At 44.2% G+C, this 22492-nt stretch overlaps 1 protein-coding gene across 1 annotated transcript in view; it reads left to right on the top strand.

The window, feature by feature from the left end:
* Positions 1 to 22492, top strand: part of Caf1-55 (chromatin assembly factor 1 p55 subunit) — a 30573-nt gene that overhangs the window by 412 nt on the left and 7669 nt on the right. Inside the window, exons 2-11 of the mRNA XM_065450799.2 lie at positions 2276 to 2405; positions 4021 to 4071; positions 4175 to 4269; positions 6200 to 6373; positions 6925 to 6979; positions 13037 to 13097; positions 13798 to 13890; positions 13995 to 14062; positions 18439 to 18565; positions 22085 to 22297. Coding sequence (XP_065306871.1) covers positions 2276 to 2405; positions 4021 to 4071; positions 4175 to 4269; positions 6200 to 6373; positions 6925 to 6979; positions 13037 to 13097; positions 13798 to 13890; positions 13995 to 14062; positions 18439 to 18565; positions 22085 to 22297 — 1067 coding nt within the window. The remainder of the gene's footprint in view (positions 1 to 2275; positions 2406 to 4020; positions 4072 to 4174; positions 4270 to 6199; positions 6374 to 6924; positions 6980 to 13036; positions 13098 to 13797; positions 13891 to 13994; positions 14063 to 18438; positions 18566 to 22084; positions 22298 to 22492) is intronic.

The raw sequence follows: 22492 nt of genomic DNA, 5'->3' as shown, positions 1-22492 counted from the left end.
TTGGGAGATGTTAGGCTACGCCGGCCAGATATCCTCCGCGTATCTGGCATAATCCGCATTGTGCGCGTGTCGTTGTTGGTGTACAGTTTCGTGCATTGCTTTAGCACGTCTCCTAGTCGGCCGTAGTGGTTTGTCTTTTAAACTCTCGTGGCTTCACTCTCAGGATACCGTAGTTTCCTGCATATTCGCCCTCGTCATTTTATGTTAATTGCATATTCATCTTGTTTTAGTATTGCTGAAACATCCATGCTACTGAGTATCTGTCACAAATGGAACCGAGTGGAGTGGAGTATTTATCTCTCATGTTTACGTTCTCTGGGTGGCTCACAGTATTACTCGCGTAGTCCCCACTGTGCTAGTTCTAACGTAGCACTGCGTCATGCAACGGCCTCGTAACTTCGGCGGTGACGTAGTTTTCCTAGTGTTTTAAGCGGAACAGCTCAATTAGAAATGGAGGTCGTGTGAAATTTTACTCCGTTTCAGTGCGGCATTTTGGTTGCCCAGTTATGCCTTTCCCGATGGTAATGCCTTTCGCGTTCGTGAGTGGTCAAGAGCACAACCTACTGGAACTCCAGACCTGAAATAGCGTTAAGTAGTCGCTCCTATTGCCTTTTTCAGGCAGTAGCAAGCCGTACAGATCATGCACATTACTATAACTGCATTGTTTATAGAGTTCGTAAAGTACACAAGTTTCATTGTGTATGTTGTAAAGTTCTTCTGTCCGCTTTAGAAACGGGAAACCTCCGTAATATTCAAGGACAGAACGTTTACTACTCTTTTTAACTTCTAAAGTTGTCCGTGAATGCGTCGCAAGTTCAAAGAGAATTATGCATACAGCTTCACTGCGTACTTGTCTTTCGTGCCACCATTATGCCCCCACCGTACCATGCAGAAAAGCTAGCTTTGCAGTTTGAAAAGAGTTCCGTGGCACAAGGCCTGCAGCACAGCATGTTTTAAAGCACTGGGATCGCTTTTGCAAGCTTTCTACTGAGCTAGATATCCAAGAACATTAAAAACAAGCTATGCTCACTGTTACATGAAACAGACTTGATCAACGTATTGCACATATCGAGCACAGGACTTACTTTTGAATACGTTTACCAGCTCATCTGCCTTTCACTGCAGCACACAGCAGTAAATCCTAATGCCATCTATGACATTAGGCTATCTGTAATCAACTCAAGAAAGCTAGATTATCCTATGAATCTTCTGAAACAATTTTGCCAGTCTCTTACGAGGCTAGGAAAGGGAAATTTATAACGTCTTGCATTGCAGCTATCGCCTATGCTTGTTGTTTACCTTTCTTGCACCGCTCTTCCTCCTCTAATTTCACTATTGAAATGCAAAGCATTCACCAATTTTTGTTTTGTTTTTATATTTGTTAATTTATTCATTTACCACCAATACAAGCACTTTGTACCTGCCGAAATGGCAGCACGAGCGCTGAACAGATTGAAGAAGCAGACGACAATGAACAGGTTATAAATAGCGCCACTCTGCTTGTATGCTCTGTCTCTAGCTGCAAAAGGCACGAACTAGACCAGCCGTGCTGGAGCAGGGATATCTATGCAGGTCTGGAGTTCAGTAGGTCGTGGTCTAGAGATACTCCACCCCAGATGGAGCATCGAACGCGGCTACTCACAAATGTGAAAAGCGCCGAAAGGCTTTAGCATTGGAAAGAGGCATCGTTACAAGATCGCGTCCCAGTGCAGGGTAGAAAACCGGATGTGCGTCATGACCTAGTCTCGTTAACCTCCCTGCCTTTTCTCTCATTTATTTCTGTCACTCGCTTGGTGTCGCTTTTTACGGTGCGGCTAGTGAAAACAAAAAAATGTTGAGTACGTAGTATACGTTGAGAAATGTTCTGTTCATTCACAGAAATGTTCTCACCTTCACAGTATTTCAATGCTTTCAACATATGCAAGCACAATGTCTGAACTAGGAGTCTATTGTCATGATAAAGGCCTGGTGCACTGCTCATTACTCGATTGCACTGTTATGTCGAGCTTTATGAAATTTGTTAGTGCCACTGAAAATGCATTGCACTGTTAAAATTGCTAGACTGGCCATTGTAATTGGTGCCGTTTCATTACACCCCCTTTGCAGTGATTCAGATGATGCCTTTGAATTAACTCGTACAAGTGGCATTTACATGTGAAAGCATGATTAGAATAGCCTGGGGCAATCATTCATGATTTTGCTTACTATAAACTCAACTGCTGTATTTATTGTTGCATCTTGAGTTGAGGTTGCTAACAGTGTGCTATGTGTGCAGTTGAAGAGAGAGTGATCAATGAGGAGTACAAGATATGGAAGAAGAACACTCCTTTTCTCTATGACCTCGTAATGACGCACGCACTGGAGTGGCCCAGCCTAACGGCCCAGTGGCTCCCAGACGTGACTCGGTAAGTGCCATGAACATGTTTTTGCACATGGGCAGATTAATGACTGATGCAAGCACAAGGGAATAGTTTGGATTTTCCTTTTGCCTTTCTTTTTTGCAGCTTGTAGCGACAAGAATGCCATTGCTAACCATGAAACCATCACATGAGATTCCTGCTGTGATGCTCTGTTTCTCATTGTAATTTCTTCTGATTTCTTTTGCCATAGCAGGGGTGTAAAGCTTGTTGTTTGAATTATACGGTGCATGTATTTGTTTCAAGGCAATGGTGCCTTAAAAAATGTCACCGAATTAGTTTTCGTGTTTGCTTAAAATAGTGTGTTGTGCTTCTGTCCTACTGCACTTAGGCTATAGGATGGCATACTCGCTCACTAGCACCAATGTTGGTGAGTGAGTATCTTCCTATTGTGCCAGCCTATGACTTCCTAAATGTTCTTGTGGTGAGTCACCAAGAGGATGAAGAGGGTCTAGCACTGCTGCTGTATTGCTTTCTCCAGTCAAAAGGACCCAGTTGACCTATAGTATAAGCTGAACTGTTGTTTGACAAAGCAGAATTTTATGTTTACACTTTTTGTGCGACCCATCTGTTGAAATAGAGATCACTGAACAGATAGAAGCAATCGCCATCGTTGAGCATGGGCGTGGCAATACCACGCCCATGCTCATCATAACCTGCTTGGTTTGGTTTGGCATCTGTGGAAAGAAATAGGCCGGCGACACCTAGTTTGTGCTGTTACCCCCCCCCCCCCCCCCCCTTCTTCTTCGTTCTGGCTACCAGGTGAAGGGCAGGCTGAGGGCCTTTCATAGAACCCTGCTACGGCCGGTGTACACGATGTCTTGACGGCTGGATAAGTGCTAAGGGGTGGGTGGTGATTTGTCTCGTCTAATTACTGCACTTCTCACTACATTGTCGGGGTTTCCTCCCTTTCATCCTTTGCTCAGGTTTCCAGGTAATGTTGGGGTGAGCGCACTTCAACTATCAGTGCCCATGCAGCCTTGTCGTCTGGATAGGAGGTGTGGTGATTTGACATGTGGCAAACATTCAATTACTGCGCTTCTCAATATGTTGTTGTGATTCCCTCGCTTTCATCCTTTTCTCAGTTTTCCAGGTAATGGTGGAGTGAGCGCTTTTAGTCATTGTCCACGCCGCGTTGACATCTAGATAGGAGGTGCGGTGGTTCGACATGTGGCATACGTTCAATTAACACCCTTGGTGGTGTTGAGACGTAACAATAACAACACACTTCTTCAGTTTTAGTGCCTGTCAGCAAAAACATCAGAAATTCAGTCTTATGGAAATTTTGACACCAGTTCAGGTATCTTACAGCTTGTTTTCACCTTCCTGATGCCTGCCTAATTTCCACTCCCTGGCTGCTTCATTGCCTTCTTGATAATATAGTTTGTCCCCTATTGGTAGCAGTTGACAAAATCACTTTTGTCACTCCACACGTCCACCTTGGTTTGTTTGTTTCTGCTGCTTGATACCCTATGCATGATGGTGCCAGTTACCTGGCTTACATAATGGATGGACATGTTCAGTAGCCATGTTGTGCATTCTATCAGACCTGAAATTGTTTCCTTAGAGCGGCTAACAGGCTCTGTTTCTTTTTCCTACTCAGCCCTGAGGGAAGGGACTACAGCATCCACAGGCTCATTCTGGGGACACACACGTAAGTCTTTTTTGTCCTTCTTTAGCCAGAATCTTGAATGCCACTATTTTTGAAGCTTGAAAATGACTTTTTGCACTTACATGCAATATCTCCCGCTCATCAGATCTGATGAACAGAACCACCTGCTCATAGCAAGCGTACAATTGCCAAGTGAAGATGCTCAATTTGATGCAACTCACTACGATAGCGAGAAAGGAGGTAAGACAGTTTTCGTTCTCCTGGTGTGAAATTGTAGCAGTGGAGGGAAGGATTAGTATCTGCATTGAAATGGTGACCTTGTCAGGCATGTGAAAATCCTTGCGATGATGTAGCTACAAAACTGTGCAGTCTTGTCTAGAGCTGGTCCTGCCTTGTGCCACCACAGTAGCTTTTTCTAAAACTGCGTGCATGCATATCATTAAGGGGCCCTGGCAAGTTTCTTCAAGCCACCATTTTTGCTTTAGATCTATTCTCAGCTGTCAAAGAACAGAGGGCAAAAAAAAGTTGTGATAAATAACACACGTAAACTGAAGTTATTGGTCGAGAAAGTTCAATATACAAACGAAATGAGAGTTGCATTCAATTCAAGTTTTTACAGCTCTCAGTGCCACATTTAACTATCTCATGAAATCATAGGGTGGCACCAATAGCAACACATTAACAGGAGTCGATGTGCCACAGTTGATAAGCCTCTTCTGCTTGTTGATGGCATCCCCATAGCTTCTGCGATTGGGCTGCATGTGGCACAATCTCAGAGGCTGTGGTGTCACTTTTGTGGTTGCGCGAGGCTGTTGGCACGGCGTATGCTTGCTATGTTGTTGTGTCATTCCCATGGTTGCAAAACCTCACCCGTGGTTGTGTGATAATCAAGCAATACTTACAGTGGTGGTAAAACGTAATGCCGTAGTTTTTTCGCCGTACTCGCAATATCGTGTGAACATAAATCACGCATTTCATTTTCAGCCAATGATCTAGCAGCATCTTTGCATCTGACACAAATTGCGCACACCACTGTTCGCAAGCGAAGCGAAACGCGGAAATGGTGAACAGGCATGCAAAGAGTGAAAAAACACACAAAGATATTTGTAGGTGCATGTGACTGGTCACGTGGTTTAGTTCCCCGTGAATTGTTGCCAGCCCACACGGCGCTGCTAGCTGTTTCGTGGAATGCCCATGGTTTGTCAGCAAACTGTTTCTATTGTATGAAAACAAAAACTATGGGCATTTTGTAAGATAAATTCCTCTTTTTAAGCAGCCCGCTTTCGCACAGTGTTTGATAGCTATTGTGGAACTATGTGCGCATGGCGTGTGGCACTGCCTGCAGCTCGATTGAAACTACTTTGGACCTTACGATTCTGCGTATAGGTCGACTCTGATTATAGGTTGGCCCCCGAACTTTGGAAAGTCATTTAATGGCAAAAACGTTGACTTATAATCGGCAATATATGGTAGGTTAGGAAAAAATAATAAATTGCATTTTAAAGTAATTGCTTAGTAAAAAGTGAAATGCATTCTGGCTGCCTTTCAAAAACTTGGGTGCCCTATGTGTAACAGTAGCAACAGGCATAAAGTGCAAAAACAAATAATTGTAATTCTTGCATTACTTCCCATTGCATTGCTTTGGCTTGGAAGATGGAACATATTGCATGTTTTAGATGGTTGGAAAATTTTGTTGTGAAATTGGGCATCGCATTTTGTGTACATGAATGAATGCAGCCAAACATTCAAGCATGTGTTTAATTATGTGCAATTATGTGCAAAGCCTGTAGAGCTTCTGTCAAATAAAATATCAAACCTTGCTGGGATGTTGCCTTCAGACTTCACATGGTGTCAACATCTAGGTTTCCCTAGTTTGTATTGTGTTTGTACATAGTTTTTGGAGGTCCCAGTACAGTCTTCGACTATGGGACCTCCTTATGTATACTACACACATGTAATTTTCTGTATTTTTAGCAATAAATGAAGTCTGAAATTTTGAAAATTCATATTTGCATCAAGTGCTTGCAGAGGTTAACAAGTTCCCATGGCTGTTGACACTGAGGGAGGAGATTGGTAGTGTCATGCTATTAGAACCATTTAAGGTGCAAGTTGTTAGTGCAACAGTGCTTTCTGTTATAGCATTGTGCATTTCTCTGTCTCCTTGTTTCAGAGTTTGGTGGTTTTGGATCTGTCAGTGGGAAGATTGATATTGAAATCAAGATCAACCACGAGGGGGAGGTCAACAGAGCGCGCTTCATGCCGCAAAACCCGTGCATCATCGCCACGAAGACCCCCTCGAGCGATGTGTTAATCTTCGACTACACTAAGCACCCCTCAAAGCCTGGTCTGGCACCCTATCTCATTTTCTTCCTCTTGCGCAAAAGTGTTTTGCTGTCAGAGCATGTTGTATTTGTGCTGTGACTGCTAGGGAAATATATTGCATGCAGTGTGAACATTCCTTTCCTTGTTTTCACCCTTTTGTAAAGGAGCCATTTAGTTGTTAGTGAACCTAAATGAAACTTTCTAAATGGACAATCTAGCTGAATGTGTTTAAATGAGAGATGAATGAATTTACCGAGAGTGTAGATAAACCTTTTATATTGTCACAGACAAAGCCACAAAAGACTTCGGTCTACGCTAGAGATCTTTTATATATGTCGCTGTCCTGGCACCTTCGTTGTTCTCTTCTTCTAGGAGCCACTCAACATGCCTAGCATGTGGCACCGAATTGCACAGAGTGGCTGTCAGCTGTGTCGAGGTCGTGGCAATATTAAACCTTTGTTTCTTTTTGTCATGACATTACCTTTTCTCCCAGTGATATTGACATTGTTGTGTCTTGTTTTTTTTATTTTTTGATGCATCTTTTTTCTTTTTCTTTTTTTTTTTTTGTCCCAGATCCCAACGGTGAATGTAGTCCTGATCTCAGACTTCGCGGTCATCAGAAGGAAGGGTGAGCATGGCAGTTTTATGCATGACAAACAGTGAAAGTACCGTCCAGTATGCTGATTAACAGCTCAGTATACAACATACAGTCAACGTCTCATTTGTTGGACTATCTAGGGACTGTGAAAACGTCTGAAAAATTGGGCAGCACCCCCCCCCCCCCCCCAAAAAAAAAGAAAACAAATGCATGCCTTTAACATCCTTCAAGGGCTCAAATTACCACAGCCACATCCGAAACAGCTTAGAATCCTGTCAGTAGTAGTATTAGGCGTCTTGGTGCTTGTACTGTAATAGGAGACAGTGGGTGCAGGAACACATTTTAAGTCCCGTGACTGTGGATTCTTTTCACTCTTGTCATGCTTCATTGCAATACAGTGTGTATGTTTGACTCCTAAACACCTCTTTTGAGAACCAGCATTATGCATTAGACTCTTGCTGTGCTTTTTGCACTTTGACGCCATCGTGAGGATGACAAAGGCAGAGTTAGTGCCATTGCAGACAGCGGCGAATCGTTTAAATGAAAAATGTGGCACCAAACAGCAGGAACCTTGATAGCAAAATGCAGCTAGGCCTAACTAAAGCCTCAGTGTTTAAAAGTAGCACCATCTCCACTACCCGCCCCTGCTTCCTTCTGGTTTTTCACTTGTGCTACTGCAACATAAACGACGACGGGTATTTCGGCGCATGTCGGGTAGTAACTGGGGTCAGGTGCTTGCAACTTGACTGCAATTTTTAAAATATTTTTTTCACAGAAATTACAATTTTTACATGTGTTTCCTTTTTATCAAGCGGAAACATTGCATGCAGTGGAACGCAGTGCAAAATGCATTGTACGAGTAGAAAAGCTCTCTGCAAGCACAGCTGTCGTAGCACACCCGTGCTTCTAGTTGTGCCTTCTTTGTCATTGTGTGCCTGAGCGCCTATTGTGTTTGGTTTTGGTGCACCTATACGCGCTGATCTACTATTCGGTGTCCCAGCACATTCGGCGCCCTTGACAAAACTCGGGTAATGTGTGACGAACTTTGATGTAAGGTTCAAGGTACAGTTGAACCACACAATAATAAAATGGCTGGGAATGCGAAAGAATTCGTTTTCGCGAGAATCTTGTTGTTGTGAAATGAGACGGCACAGAGGTAATGCATCGCAGAATGGAACTTTGCTGTCAAAATTTCATAAGCCTCCTTTGGCAAGCTTGCTCGAGGATATAGAACCACATTGCCAACAGTACGAAGTGCGCTGCATGTGTCGATCAGCAGTGGAAGCATTGCCGTGGAACAGTATTCTTGGTCACTTGCTTTCGGATATACGATCACCACCTCTAACGAGAAACTGGATGCCCTCGGCATTCATAACACCATAGACGAGCTTATTGAAGCGCAGCGTATTAGCCAATACGAACGACTCGCCAATTCCACCATGGGCAGGCACATTCTAGGCACCCTAGGCATAACCTACACCACCCAATTCGCACCAAAAGTATCCATCCCTCCAAACATTCGTGCTTAACTAGTTATCCCACCCATACCTTGCGATGTGCACCCTGAACACAATCCGGAGCAACGTGCAGAACGAGCTAAACAACTACAAAAGCGCTACAACCAAACCGCTGACGTAACCTACGGGGACGCAGCAGAATATACCCCAACCAAAACGCCATGGCGGTCGTCGCAGTCGCGGGTTTGCAGTACCGCCTCGCCGCGGCCGCATCAATATTCACCACGCAACCGGAAGTAGGAGAAGAAACGTTCATTACTTTGGCCTACGTGGCTACCAATGCACACTGCATCATCAGCGATTCAAAAATGGCCATATGTAACTACACAAGAGGACTGATAGCACCCCAAGCGCAGAAGATTCTCTCTGGCACTCCTCACTCCTCAAGGCAACGCCGCGTGCAGATCATCTGGGCCCCTGGTCACTCGGGTCTGGCTGCAAACGAAGCCGCCCACGATGCCGCGCAAGCTCTCACACACCGGGCGCATCATCCTTCTCCTGCGTCTTCCGATCCCGACCAGCCCTTTGTTCTGCATCGCGGTCATGTGCGGAACCGAATGGTCATGTTCAGAGAAATTCTCCTGCACTACCACAGAGAGCGGTTACGCTACCCCCCAGCACACACAACACTGAATAAGTCTCAATCTACCACTTGGCGACTCCTTGAGACACGAACTTTTCCAAACCCCGTGCTTTACAACCGCATGTACCCCGATGCATACTCCCCACTCTGCAAAGCGTGCGAGGCCTGCACTGACCTCGATCATATTATCTAACAATGCCCCAAAGCCTCACCCACCAACACCTTCCGCACTGACACACGCATCATAACTACGGCTGAGCAGTCGGAGACATTGCTGCTCAGCTTAGACCCAGAGGAGCAGCTCTGGGCCGTCCGGATTGCCGAAGACGCCGCCAGAAAGCAACGACTGGCCGCCGTCTGAGAAAGGGGTGGATTGGGGGTTAGTCTCCCGACCCCCGCCACCCCTGAACCCCATCAAGGACATAACAAAGTTTTATCTCTCTCTCTCCAGCGCACACCCTAGATGCCGACGCGTCTGGTGCTGGGCGCAAAAGTGATCGTATCTCGTATACTCGAAGCAAGTCGGTCGAGATTACGGCCCTTTAGCGCAAATTTATGTCCGGCGTCGAATCCGCACGCGATATCTGTCAGGTTGCACCAACCAGCATTTTTGAAGCAAGGAATGCGTATTCCCGGACAATCACTGAATCACGGCTCAATCCGTGGCACTCCATGCTGCGACTGCCATCTCAAGTGCCATAAACAATTACATGTCAGTGGCACGGGGATTTCCTTGTTGTTGCTGCATTTTTATCGATACACACTGAACTAGGTGTGCAAAAACCGCCGTCACATGTCGGTAGCCACACGTGTGCCGCTTCAAACGGGCGATCAATTAACAAAATGGCGGCCATGATGTGTTTCCAGCTTTATCGCTTCCAGCGCTTCGTTATTTTTGTAAACGAAAATGACTGCACTCATGCAAGTGTAATGTGGTGGTATTTGGTGCAGTTTTAGTGCAAAGCAATAGCATTCTAGCACATTTTGGAACCTGCTAGCCTTGCACGAGTAGGTAATATGCAGAGTTATGTTCCGGAGAATTTCGTTGATGCGGGATTGTAGTAAAGCAATATTTCGTTGCCGAGAAGTACAAAATGCATCGAATCCTATGGGCTTTCTCCGGAAATACGAAAATATCTTGTTGCGAGAATTTACTATTCACGGGATTTCATTATTGCAGGTTTCGATTGTAGAACACAATGAAAAAAGTGAGTGCTCCGAAGCTTAGTTGTCAATCTCTAGAGGTTTCGTGCACGGCACCTAAGAGATACTCCGCGTGTTATTTCACATAATGGGATCGCGAACAAAGCTGTTATGCAAGAGCAGAGGCGTGTTTAGTTTTTACTTGTTCTTGATAAGTTGTCGCAGTTTGTGCGAGTGTGTGCCACGCGGTCATTTGTGACGAAATGCCGCGGTCCTCACAGCTCTGTGGGCCCGACACTTCTGCGGTCAGTTCACTTAAAGGGCCTCTCACCAGGTCTGACCATTGTGAGCCAACAAGAGCAGTACATAAAATGCAAGCTAACGAGTGTGTCTGCTAAGTACTGCATCCCTATGCACCGCAGAAAGAGCTTAAAATTTCAAACCAAATGGTATTTTTCCTTCTCACGGGTGCTGTGCTCCTAGCCGGACAGTTGACTTTAATCGTGCAAGTGGCAATCGTACATGGCAGTGCTGTGATGCCACTCATAGTGACATACAAGTTTGAGAATTATTCAAGGCAACATCAGCTATGTGTTTAATCTGTTGCTTCTATAAGTGAATGATAGAGAAATAATAAAACATACAGAATGAATGTCTGCGTGTTTTCGTTTTACTTCATACCATAGCAAGCAAAATGTACTTCTGTTTCGTCTGCTTATTACCAGGTAGTGCAGTCTTGCACGCATGCAACAAAACTGTCATTTTCTACTGTGTTCCAGCGCCAGGATTATGCTCTTTCTTCTTTTCGCGCCTGCCTCAGGGCTCGAGATTGTGGCATCGACTTATACCGCTAATCAGCTGCTCTTGTGCAGAGCACGCAACATCATCTGCTGCACAAACGAGACAAACTCAACAGGTCACGCGCGAGGCCATCGCCGTAAGGGCGACGCTCAGTGAGAATGCAAGAGGGAGAAAGAAAAAAAGAAGGCGATGCCTGTGATGTATTCGTTGTGTTATCTTCGGCTCAGGTATGGGAGAACACAGTGAAGGAATTTCGCTTGAGGCTAGATGGGGCAAATGGAGAGAGTGTCTATGTTGGCAGTTACGCTTGCCGCCTTAAATCATGGGTTTGCGGCGCTTCAAATATTTCTATCTGCTACTAATGAACTAATTAAGAAAAGTTCTTGTGGTAGAATGCCCCCTAGAGGGCACATAACTTCCAGTGTGTAACCAAAATTTGCTGTATGGCCTTGTGAGGGGTCCTTAAAGGATCCCTGAGTATAAAGAAGGTCTACTTATCTTTTCATGAGATTTTACATGGTACTTGCATGGCACTTCAATGTATGTGTTAGGTTACCTCACGAGATATGGGGGGCACCTGTAAGAAACTGGAATAGGACTGTGCTGGACGGAGCTGTCGTAGTACACATTTCTTCCACTAGCCAAGCATTGGGCAACTTGTTTTGAGATTGTTGCGCCCAGTGGCGTCTTCCGGCAAGGTTTTCTCCGGGTACAGTGATTTTTTTGTGTGAAACTAGTTTCGCGCACTCCTAGTTTGTCGTGATGGCCGATTTGAGTGAACAGCGCGCGGCTATGAAATTTAGTTTCTTGCCTGGGAAAAATGCTGCAGAAACTGTTAAGATGGTAAACACTGCTTACAAGGACGGTGCTTGCTATGAAAAAAAAAATTCTAGTGTACAGGTGGCCTTCTTGCTTAAAAAAAAGAGGAAAACATTGATTTGGGACAAATTCGTTCTAAATGTCTGTCAACTTCACGAAGGTGAAAATGTCTAGAAGATTTATGCACTTGTGCCTGAAGACCGACGACGGACCATTGAAAAGCTGGAGAACCTATCTGGACCATTTTGGAGCTCGGTTCAGTGAATTTTAACAGATGGTTTGGCATTGAAAAGAGTTGCTGTGAAGCTTGTGCCTGGAATTCAGACAGACCAGCAAAAAGATTGAGTGGAAACATGCCACGCTTTGAAAGATTACCTTCGAAGCCATCCACACTTTCTTTCCAAGGTTATTACTGGCGACAAGACAGGGTGCTATTCCTACGACCCCAAAACCAAACGTCAATCAAGCCAGTGGATAATGCCATTGTCACCTTGCCCAAAGAAAGCACATCAAACGAAGTCAAATATGAAAACCATGCTCATTTTTTTTGGGGGGGGGGGGGGGGGGGGGGAGGATATTGCACTTAGAGTTCATTACACCAGTTCAGACTGTTAATCAAGCTTTTTATTTAGAGGTACTGAAAAGATTATGTAACAGTCTGCAACAAAAAGCCTGGTTTGTGGCACTCGTGAGACTGGTTTTTCGACCACGACAATGTACCAGGTTACGTAGCCATCTCAGTGCCCCAGTTCCTGGCAAAATATAGCACTCTGTTGCCCCACGCCCCTTACTCACCTGACTTCACTCCGTGTGACTTTTTTTTCCTTTCCTCGAATGAAGAACATGAAAGGACTACGATTTCATGACGTAGAAAAGGTGAAGAAAAAAACAAATTGCCATCGAAACACAGACAAGTATTAAAAACATTTTCAAGAAGACTCGCAGATTGGACCAAAGTGTTAAGGATAATGGAGAGTACTTTGAAGGTAATAAGGTTGTTTTGTAAGAAAAGATAAATACCTAGTCTTTTAACATGTATTCCTCTTTCTTTTTTTGGTACCCCCTTGTATAAGACGTGCACAGAATCAAAGCGCTAAGTTCTCCAACTATTGTTGGAGTTGCTCTGCGATTTGTACAGAACTGTGCTGTTTTGTTTGTGTGCGTGTGTGGGTGAATTTGCACACCTAATATTAACCTGAGTTTCTTTTATAATTTTCATGACAGATACGGTCTTTCTTGGAACCCTAATCTCAATGGCCACCTCTTGAGTGCCTCAGATGACCACGTGAGTTGAATACAATACTTTATTTTGCTATGTGTTCTATGTGTGCACAAATTTTACCTCAGAAAAATGGGAAGAAATTAAGAAGCTTGGAAGTACCCATTCGCGGTAGCCAATTGTATTTTGGGTCACTTTTGCCACATGTTTGCACCTGAAAGTGTGAGGTTATAGAGGAAAACCATTAAAGCTCCCCAGAAGATAAACTTTGAAAAAAAAAAAAAAATTTCTTCCTGGTCTTGGGATGAAACCCAGTACCACTGTTTTTCTGGTGTAGTCGCACAACCAAATGAGCCAACTAGGATGCTAGGAAATAGTAATAACAACAGACAGCAGTGTCTACAACTCTTTCTGGCAGAGCATAGGCCTCCAAATGCACAATTGGAACGCAAGCACTGCCACTAGATCAAGGCATCAACAGAGTACGTATGCTAGTTCTATTCCTAAATCTCTCGGTGAAGTTCCATGCTTCATGCATTTTGATGAGCAGCCTCAGGAACCCCACAGGCGGGATCTCTTCTTGACAGGCGCTCTTGGTCGGCCATTGGAATGTGTGGTCGGCACTCCCGATCCCCAGTTTGCCGCTAGAATGGCCTTGTTCCTAGAGAATAAAAATGTTGCTCTGTTCATGCCTCAAAAGTGCAACTGCAATTCACCAAAAGGTCGTTAAGAGTAGTATTGCACAATGTGCCATTTCGTTTTTCAGACCATTTGTCTCTGGGACATCAATGCTACTCCAAAAGAGAATAAAGTGGTTGACGCTAAAACCATCTTCACTGGACACACCGCCGTTGTTGAAGTGAGTGGGCTGTCTGCTTTTTCCGATTTGGTTAAGAAGAGGGGTTTTAGTGAATCTGTTCTCATATTGGTTGGTTCTTTCTTATCCATTGTGTGTGTGCTCAGGATGTGGCATGGCACCTTCTCCACGAGAGCCTTTTTGGATCGGTAGCAGATGACCAGAAACTGATGATGTAAGTACTTTCTAGTTGTTTTTTTACTCTTATACAGTTCAGACAACTCATTACGCAACTTGCTACATGCACTTCTCGTAGCGACACCTTTTCTTGTGTTATTGCTTTTCATGCTTTTCGCACTTCATCAGTCAGTGGTCAGAGGAAAACTCTGCCCACATTAATTGGGATCGGCTGGTTGTGAACGGTAGATAAGCACAACAGAATTTAGCGGAAGACATCACTGCTAAATGGCGGCCCACATCTCGACCATTGTCACGCTGTCCCTACACAGAGATGAAAGTACTGTCCATGCATCCACTGAATCTTCATGCCCCGACAACAGAACAAAAGTCAACAACGCTTTGACAGCCGAGTGATAGCACATTCTTTTGCGACATTCATTGTCCACCACTTGAAACTGCTTGAAGTTGCTTGGGACCGTGTCATTATTTAACACTTAAATTAACAAACTCTGGATGTGCATAGTGGAACTTGCACAGCAAATTGTGTCAATTGCAAATGCAGCCTTTACGACATTGGACTTACGGCTGCGGTTTAGCTGTGGACGGCAACGAATAGATGGGCTAGGCTTCGCTAGTTTCAGTATGCGTTTGCGGCATATCAAAACCAAAAGGTCACTGCCGTATTTACTCGAAAATGGGTTGAGCACAAATATAGATCGGCCTCCATATATTGTATTGTTCAAGAAATCAAAAAAAAATAATTCGCATATGGCTCAACTCATTGGAATTTATTTAAATATACCTTGCAGGCCTCTAGAGGCATTGTGAAGGGGGGAGAGTACACTCAAAGATTGTACAATAATTAGAATCCATATGTGTATACATATACAAAAAATACAGTGTAAGAGATGCGCTAACATGCAGTAATGTGGTGTTAAAATTGTACAAAGGTCAAACTGAATGCTTTTGAATGCGAAAGGGAGTGAACAAGAAACTTTCACAAAGTAAAATATAATCAATAGAATTGCAGAGTGAGTGGGACATATTTGGCTTTAACAAAACCGTAGTTAAGGGATAGTAGCACAATAATAATGGGAAACTCAAGAAAAAAAATAACACATTAGGTATGTAGAGTTTGAAAAATGTGTTGTTAGAAGATGCCGGACATTTTTCTGGTCACTCTTGTCGGCACGTTAGAATCAAGTACGACCCTAAATCTGCGTTACCGTATCACCATCGGCATTTCAAAATGGCCGCCTCGTGCCCACTTTGAGCGTAGCTGCCATAGCTTCCTCCATATGCTGTAATACGTGTGCTTAGGCGTTAGTCCATTGCCTGTCTTCCCGTATCCTGCGTTTCCCGAGTTCATCATGATGCCGCGTTTAAAAGGAAAGTGATTGTGTGTGGAGATGAACGGAAAGCAGGCCATATCATGGGTGTTCGGAGTACCCGAAGCTTGCATGTGGGACTGGCGCAAACTGAAGCAGATGGTTTTTGCCAGCAAAGCAACACAGTGGACCGAAGCAGGACGTATTCGTGACAATCCACTTTGGCGATATGAGTGCCTCAGCTCTATCTTGAGAGCGATCTGCGACGGGGACAGAGCCCGCTGCGCACTGTGTTTTCGCCACTTATAGTTTGCATTGAAGCGACAGGCAGCTGCTGCCGCGCTTCCTCACTCCTGTGTTTTGACAGTGAGTTTCCGCGGTTATCAAGTGAGAGGTGTTCATCTTTGCTTGTGCGTGTGTGACACCATGCTTGTTTATTTAGTTAGCACTGTACTGTACGGGTGCGCAGTAGTGTACGGGTGTGCATTACAATCGGTGCACATTAGAATGGAGTAAATAAGGTTATTTGCGATTTGCACGACTGCAGCTTTGACGTACGATATCGACATGCATGGCAGGGCGTTTTGGTTTGTGGACTTGGCCTTTGCGGCTCCAGCTCTGTTCCACGTTGGAACTCCATTAGCTCAGTACTTTGCTAGCCTTGATCACGAATATAGGTCGATAGTTAATTATGGGTAACATTTCTGGAAAAAAAATGGTTGACCTATATTCGAATACAGTATTTCTGCTCGACTTGGTTGACAAATTGGCACGCGGTTGTATTGTCATTGCTGCAAAGCTGTCTGAATAATCAAGCATGTCCTAATTATGGACGGTGACTGTACATGTCTATGCATTATTTTCCATTTCATACATGTAACAGGCAACACTGAAGGCCGGGGAGTCTTCTCTTGCTGTTGCATTTGAGACCAAAAAGTAGTGTGTCAGATAAGATATCCAGTAGGGCCTCATTGATACGGTCCCATTACATACAATTTCCCAGTGCCAACATTCGTGATCGAGAACCCCAAAAATGACCCAATAGAGTTGCATGTATTTCTTACTGGTTCATACGTTCTTGGAAAGCACGATTTTTCAGCACCAACGTTCAGTAAAATGTCAAACTGTGTTTGTATGTTATGCTTTCCAGCCTCTAGATCCCATGTAAACAAGAAAATGTGCGAGGCGTGTGTGGTCAAGAACAGTATATGCCACCTGCCCTGGCAGCTTCGCCGTAATATCGCCGGGCTGTCTCATGTGAAAATGCCTGCACACACGCAGTTTCTTATTCCAGTACCAGCAAATCTTCTCCAGGTTCACTGCACACCGCATTCACGCGTATCGCCACCAATCTGGTTGTGATAAGCATCTTTGCCTATCTGTTTCACAGTGCGTGGTGCCGTTACAAGCATAGTGGGGTTTTTATAGGTGATAACCCAAATGTGCTGTTGTTCCCAGCTGTGGATTGCGATCTTATTCATGTTCCGGCTGCTAGATCCTCTGTAAGCAAAACAACAACAACAAAAAAGGCGCAAGGCACGCATAGTATAGAACAGTAGTTGCACGCCACATCAACTTCCATACATTACTCATTCGGCTGTTTCACGTGAAAACGCCGGTGCGCGCTCAGTTTCTTATTCCGGTATCAGAAAATCTCCTCCCAGGTCATTGCATGCCGCATTCACAGTTATCACCGCCAAAACTACTGCAATGTGTCTTCATCTATCTTTTTTACGGTGTGTAGTGCCGTAGGTAGTGCCGCCGTTTCCTGCCGCAAGCGGTGCGATGTGAGAGTCGCATTTCATTTTGGTAGCATCTGGCGTTGCCCAGCAGCTTGATTTCGTTTCAGTTTCCCATTGCCGTCTGAAAACACTACGCAATAGAAATACAGCAAAGCGTACTTCGGGCCGCCGAAGCCCTACCAGCTCGATGCGCGTCTCGTGCCATTGTGCAACGATTCGTGCAGTGCTTTACATTACGTAGATGTCAACTACAGTAGAGTGTCAAATTTTAAAATAATTTTGGATTGTATGTTTTTTTGGTTAGTATGTTTTTCCCTGCTTCTTTTGTATATTCAGAAAGTATTAATGAGGTTCTCTTGTAGTCTACACACCATGTAATTTGACTTAACATTAAGTCTCATACTTTTGCGTCACGCAGTAAGAGGTCTGAAGTTAATCTACCAGACCAAATGAGTGGAATGACTCATTTCTGCTACTAATGGCCAGTGCAGCACTAGCGACCAAAATATAGTACATCGCATACCGGAATAGCAAAGCTGCATAAATAATATATTTTATGTTACTTTACATTCGCAAGTTGTGGTATATGAAGTGGCTCTGTGGAAAGTGTTGCAGATCAAAAAACAACTGTTAGTTTCATTTGTCATCACTATGGTTCGAAATTTTCGCCCTTCTTTCTCCATGACTTCCTTGAATTTGCCTATGCTGAGCACCAGGAGGCATGTTGATTCTATAAAATTGCTACACCCCCATGTTCATTCATCTTGTCAACTGTCTGCTGCTGATTATGTCACATCTCAGTGTTTTTTCAACTAAAAGATGCCACAGTAACAACCTCAAGGCTTTCTTTGCACTTGCTTTCAACTTCAAACATGCACATTCCCCATGAGTTCTCGAATTCTGTTGCATGTTATCCAGCTGTGTTCTTGCACTGCTACCATCTGATTTTTTATAGGCACCCCAGTGATATTGTGCATCTCAGTACAATATACCAACACATGTCTAAGTTTACTGTACTGCTTATTTATTCTGCTCTAGTACTTGTTTTTTCCTTTGTGCTTGTATGTACTTGTATCTCACTCCAGCAATAGCCCTGGATAGGGCTGCAGTACTTGAAAAATAAATAATAAACAGTAAATTGCATGTAGTGAAACTTCTATGGCCAGACTACTTGCACAGCTTCCACACTGTTGCATGCTAAGTATGAAATGGATTGTTTTATTCATCTTGGCTCGACTGTGATTGCATTCTGCCATGCAGTGAGGTAGAGCAGTACGAGAGTGGTGACTGTGAAAGTAGTTGAGCATCTTGTGCTATTTGAGGTATCCTTATGCGTACTGAGTCTTTTCACGTCTTTTCAGCTGGGACACCCGCTCAAACAACACAAACAAGCCAAGCCATACAGTTGATGCGCACACAGCTGAGGTGAACTGCCTCTCTTTCAACCCCTACAGTGAGTTCATTCTGGCTACAGGCTCAGCTGACAAGGTGTGTGCACCCATGCCTTTTTTTTTTTCTTCATTGGAATTATGGAAGGAGGCAGGTCAGCGTGTAATGAATGATGGCTACTGAAGTTTGCTGAAGGATGTACAGAATGTGAAAAGAAAAGGACACTTGTGTGCAAGTTAAAAGAGTAGTGAGCTGACAGTCACTGTGAAATGAAAGGATGCGATTCTTGGAGTGTGGCCGTGTGCTTCCTTGTTGAATGTTGGTTTAGTTAGGTGCCAGCACTATGTGACAACTGCAGTGAGGCAGTCAATTGCCATCCAGCTAGCAAATCCCTGTCTTTCATAGAACAAAAGTGTGCATGCCTTCTCTCTGTCCCTCCCCTTATCTTCCTTAAAGGGCCCCTCACCAGGTCTGGCCATTTTGAGCTGACAAGCGCAGAGCATACAATGTGTGCTAACGATCGTGTTCGCAAAGAATTATATCGCTGCACGCCGCGGCGCTCCCAGTCGAAGAGTCGACGTACATCGCACAAGTGCACCTATGTATATCGCACTGCTGTCACGTCGCTCGTGCTGACGTGTGTTCGAGAATTATTCAATGCATCATATGTTATTTCTATCATCTGTTGCCTCAGTAGACGACTGAAAGTTTAGATAACTAATAAAACGCCTAATATCTAATATCTGCCTATTGTCTGCATGTTCTTGGTTTACTTCGCCCCGCAGAGAGAGAGATACACTTACCTTTTGTTTGCTTGTTTCTACGTCGTGCAGTCGCGTACGCAGACAACGAAAGTACTAATTTTCTAATGTGCTCCAGCGCTTGATTATGCTCTGCGATCCACTTGTTCTGCCTTAGTACCATGTTTACTTGCATAATGATTGCACTCGCATTGTGATCGCACCCCTGAATTTTGTCGTCAAAATTTGATTTAAAAAAAAATTTCCTGTGTAATGATTGCACTCCGAACTTGCTGCAGCGATGTGTCGTGTGCCAACTGTAGCTAATGAAGATCGCGCTTACTGTCTGTCGAATGCTGTCAAATGCTACACGAACGACTCTTCAAGACATACGAAGCGGTCAGCGGAAGTGCGCTTCACCGGGGGGGACAAAAATATGGAGGGGCCTGTGACATGTGCGTCACACGATCCTCGAGGTCCGGTACAGGAGAATGCAGGGAAGTAATTTTGCTTGCGGAGGCTAGACGGTGCGAGTGGAGAGAGCATCTTGCTTGGCAGTGGAGCTCGCCTGCTGAAATCATGGGTTCGCACCACTGAAATATTTCTATCTCAGTTCTGACTTGAAATCTTTTTTTTGGCAGAACTCTCCCTAGAGGACGTGTAACAACTTCCACTGTATAACCGAAATTTGCTATGGGGCCTGGTGAGGGGCCCTTTAATGGGTGAAGACAATGAATGAATAGAATTTATTGATAGGAAAGATAGAGAGGTCGACCTGAGCTAGTGCGCTCTAGTTTGCTACTCTGCACTGGGGAAGAGGGAAGGGGAGTGAAAGTACTATCGGGATGGATGATGGTGATAAGAGAAGTGGTGAGTGCTTATGTACATGAGACACTTGCCTCGCTAGAGCCGCTCGTCGAGCTTGGTGCCCTGCAGGAACTTCAACAATACTTTTGTTGCACGCATTGAAATTGCAGTGTCAGGCCATGGGCCGAGGATAGCTTCCTCCGACAGTAGTTGTCTGCCAACTCTGGCTAGGAAACTGTCTGTTCTTTGCTCCAGCATATATTCTGGGCAGTCGCACAGTACGTGTTGCAGTGATTTGGGCATCTGGCAGTGTTCACAATCAGGGCTGTTCGATTGGCCGATGAGGTGTGCGTAGCGATGGGTGAAAGCAACGCCGAGTTGGGGTGAGGACAAAGGTGTACATAGGCAACACAAGATGGGACAACAGTAATAGTTCAATACAAGAATGTACCAGCCGTATCCTATAACTATATGAAGTATCTCTAGTTCTTCGAATCATGTGGGTCTACAAAAGCAGCTACTCACAGCAGCAAATGACTGTTCTTAAACTGTCGGCTGAAGTAATAATTCACTTGCTGCTATTCAAAGGTCATGCTACATTGGTTTGGGAATAATAATTTAAAAAAAAGACGGTCCTAGTTGTTTACACGTGTTCTTCAAGATGTAATTCTCCTATTGTGTCAACGTGATGCACCAATTCATTTTTACATTGGGTGTTACGAATGGCAATGATACACATGGAGTTTCCTTTAGATTCACAGACCCACCACAGAGGCTATAGTGGCTATGATGTTCTATTGCTGATCATGAGGTCGTGGGTTCAATTCCTGGCCATAATGGTTGCATTTCGATGTGGTCAAAATTCAAAAAGGGCTTGTGTACTTATTTGTTTATAAACACTGTGCTATCAAAATTAACCTGGATCCCCCCACTACCATGTGCCTTACTGCCCCATTGTTTTTTTTGGGCTGCTTAACAAACACAGTGGCAAAAGCATGAGGGACTCCAAAGGCAAATATAAAAGTTAATGTGGACTGTTAAAATACCATTCTGGAAACCTTGAAGCGCTTGTTTCGTGCTGAGAAAGGACCTAGTTACATCGAATATCGCGACTGAAGAGGTTACAGTCTTTTAGTGCAATTCAGAATGCCTGCCATGAACAAGCCGTTGTGATGCTGTATACGTCATGCTGCTTTACTGGCTGTCGATGAGTGAAATGACGGCGAAGAGCCAGCCCTACAGTGTTTTGCGCAAAATGCGAAACGCATGGCCATCAGAAACATGACATGGACGAAGCATCCTCTGCTCGTTGCTATTAGTACGAGATTTTTCAAGTCAGCGATACATGCACAGCACTGTGTGATACCAAAACTACCAAAATGTGAGAGCGAAGGCAGCACATGGTTGGGTAACTTCAATTAGTTCTATTTTCTAAGAATAGAATAGAAATGGACAAGTAGCATTCCTTTTCATCTTATAATCCAATGCAATAATCTTATCAGTGGTTGAGTACTAGTGACAATAATGAGGCGTTTAGGTCATCATGGTAGCACTAGAATGTCCCAATAGTCTCAAATTGTCTGCTACATTTACCTTAAGTTTACCTTAATTCATCACTTGCTAAAGCTCTGTCTAGATAACATTGACACCTTAGACGTTTTAGAGCATTAATCTATATAACTTGACAAAATAGTTGCCTTTAGTGTGGTTAGATTGCAGTAGGCACGTAAGGTTAGCTTTTTCACAACATATATATTTCTAAGTTGGAAATAAAATATTTTACGTACATAGGGCCACCATATTACATCAAGAAGGGACCTTACTTCTAAACTTTGTGAAACATACTTTAGGGATGATGCTTTTCGTTGTTGCTGTTTTGTTCAGATCACTCAGTATTGGCGCACTCTGACGCAGGATGTTCTTGCATTTTATAAACAGGTGCCATTTCATGCTTTAAATGGCTAAAAACGATGTACTTAGTGAATTGCTCCTGCTCTAATGCACTTTTATGGGATAAAAAGAAAGGTCATGCAGGCACCCTGTAAATGATGAATCAATCTCTCTTCAACAGACGGTGGCACTGTGGGATCTGCGGAATCTGAAGCTCAAACTTCACTCATTCGAGTCGCATAAGGACGAGATCTTCCAGGTGCAGTGGTCGCCTCACAATGAGACCATTTTGGCCTCAAGCGGCACCGATCGACGACTCCACGTCTGGGACCTCAGCAAGATCGGGGAGGAGCAGTCTGCTGAGGACGCCGAGGATGGCCCTCCAGAGCTCCTGGTTAGTTTGCTTGCTGTAGGTCCATTTGGTGCGAACCCTGCTCCTGTTGCAGTCCGAGTACTAGGGTCAGAAAGCGCAGGCTTCTCGGCAGCTTAACTATTATGGTGAAGTAATGCATGGTTTCCGGGACATTTGAGTTGTAAAATCTTGAGATTGAACACAAGTGTTTCGGAAAAGCCTGGATACAGATAATGA

The sequence above is a fragment of the Dermacentor albipictus genome, chromosome 5 (genome assembly GCF_038994185.2).
Source record: "Dermacentor albipictus isolate Rhodes 1998 colony chromosome 5, USDA_Dalb.pri_finalv2, whole genome shotgun sequence".
In the NCBI taxonomy this organism is placed as follows: Eukaryota; Metazoa; Arthropoda; class Arachnida; order Ixodida; family Ixodidae; genus Dermacentor; species Dermacentor albipictus.
The sequence above is the reverse complement of the archived record's forward strand: the minus strand, read 5'-3'. Positions and strand labels throughout refer to the sequence as shown.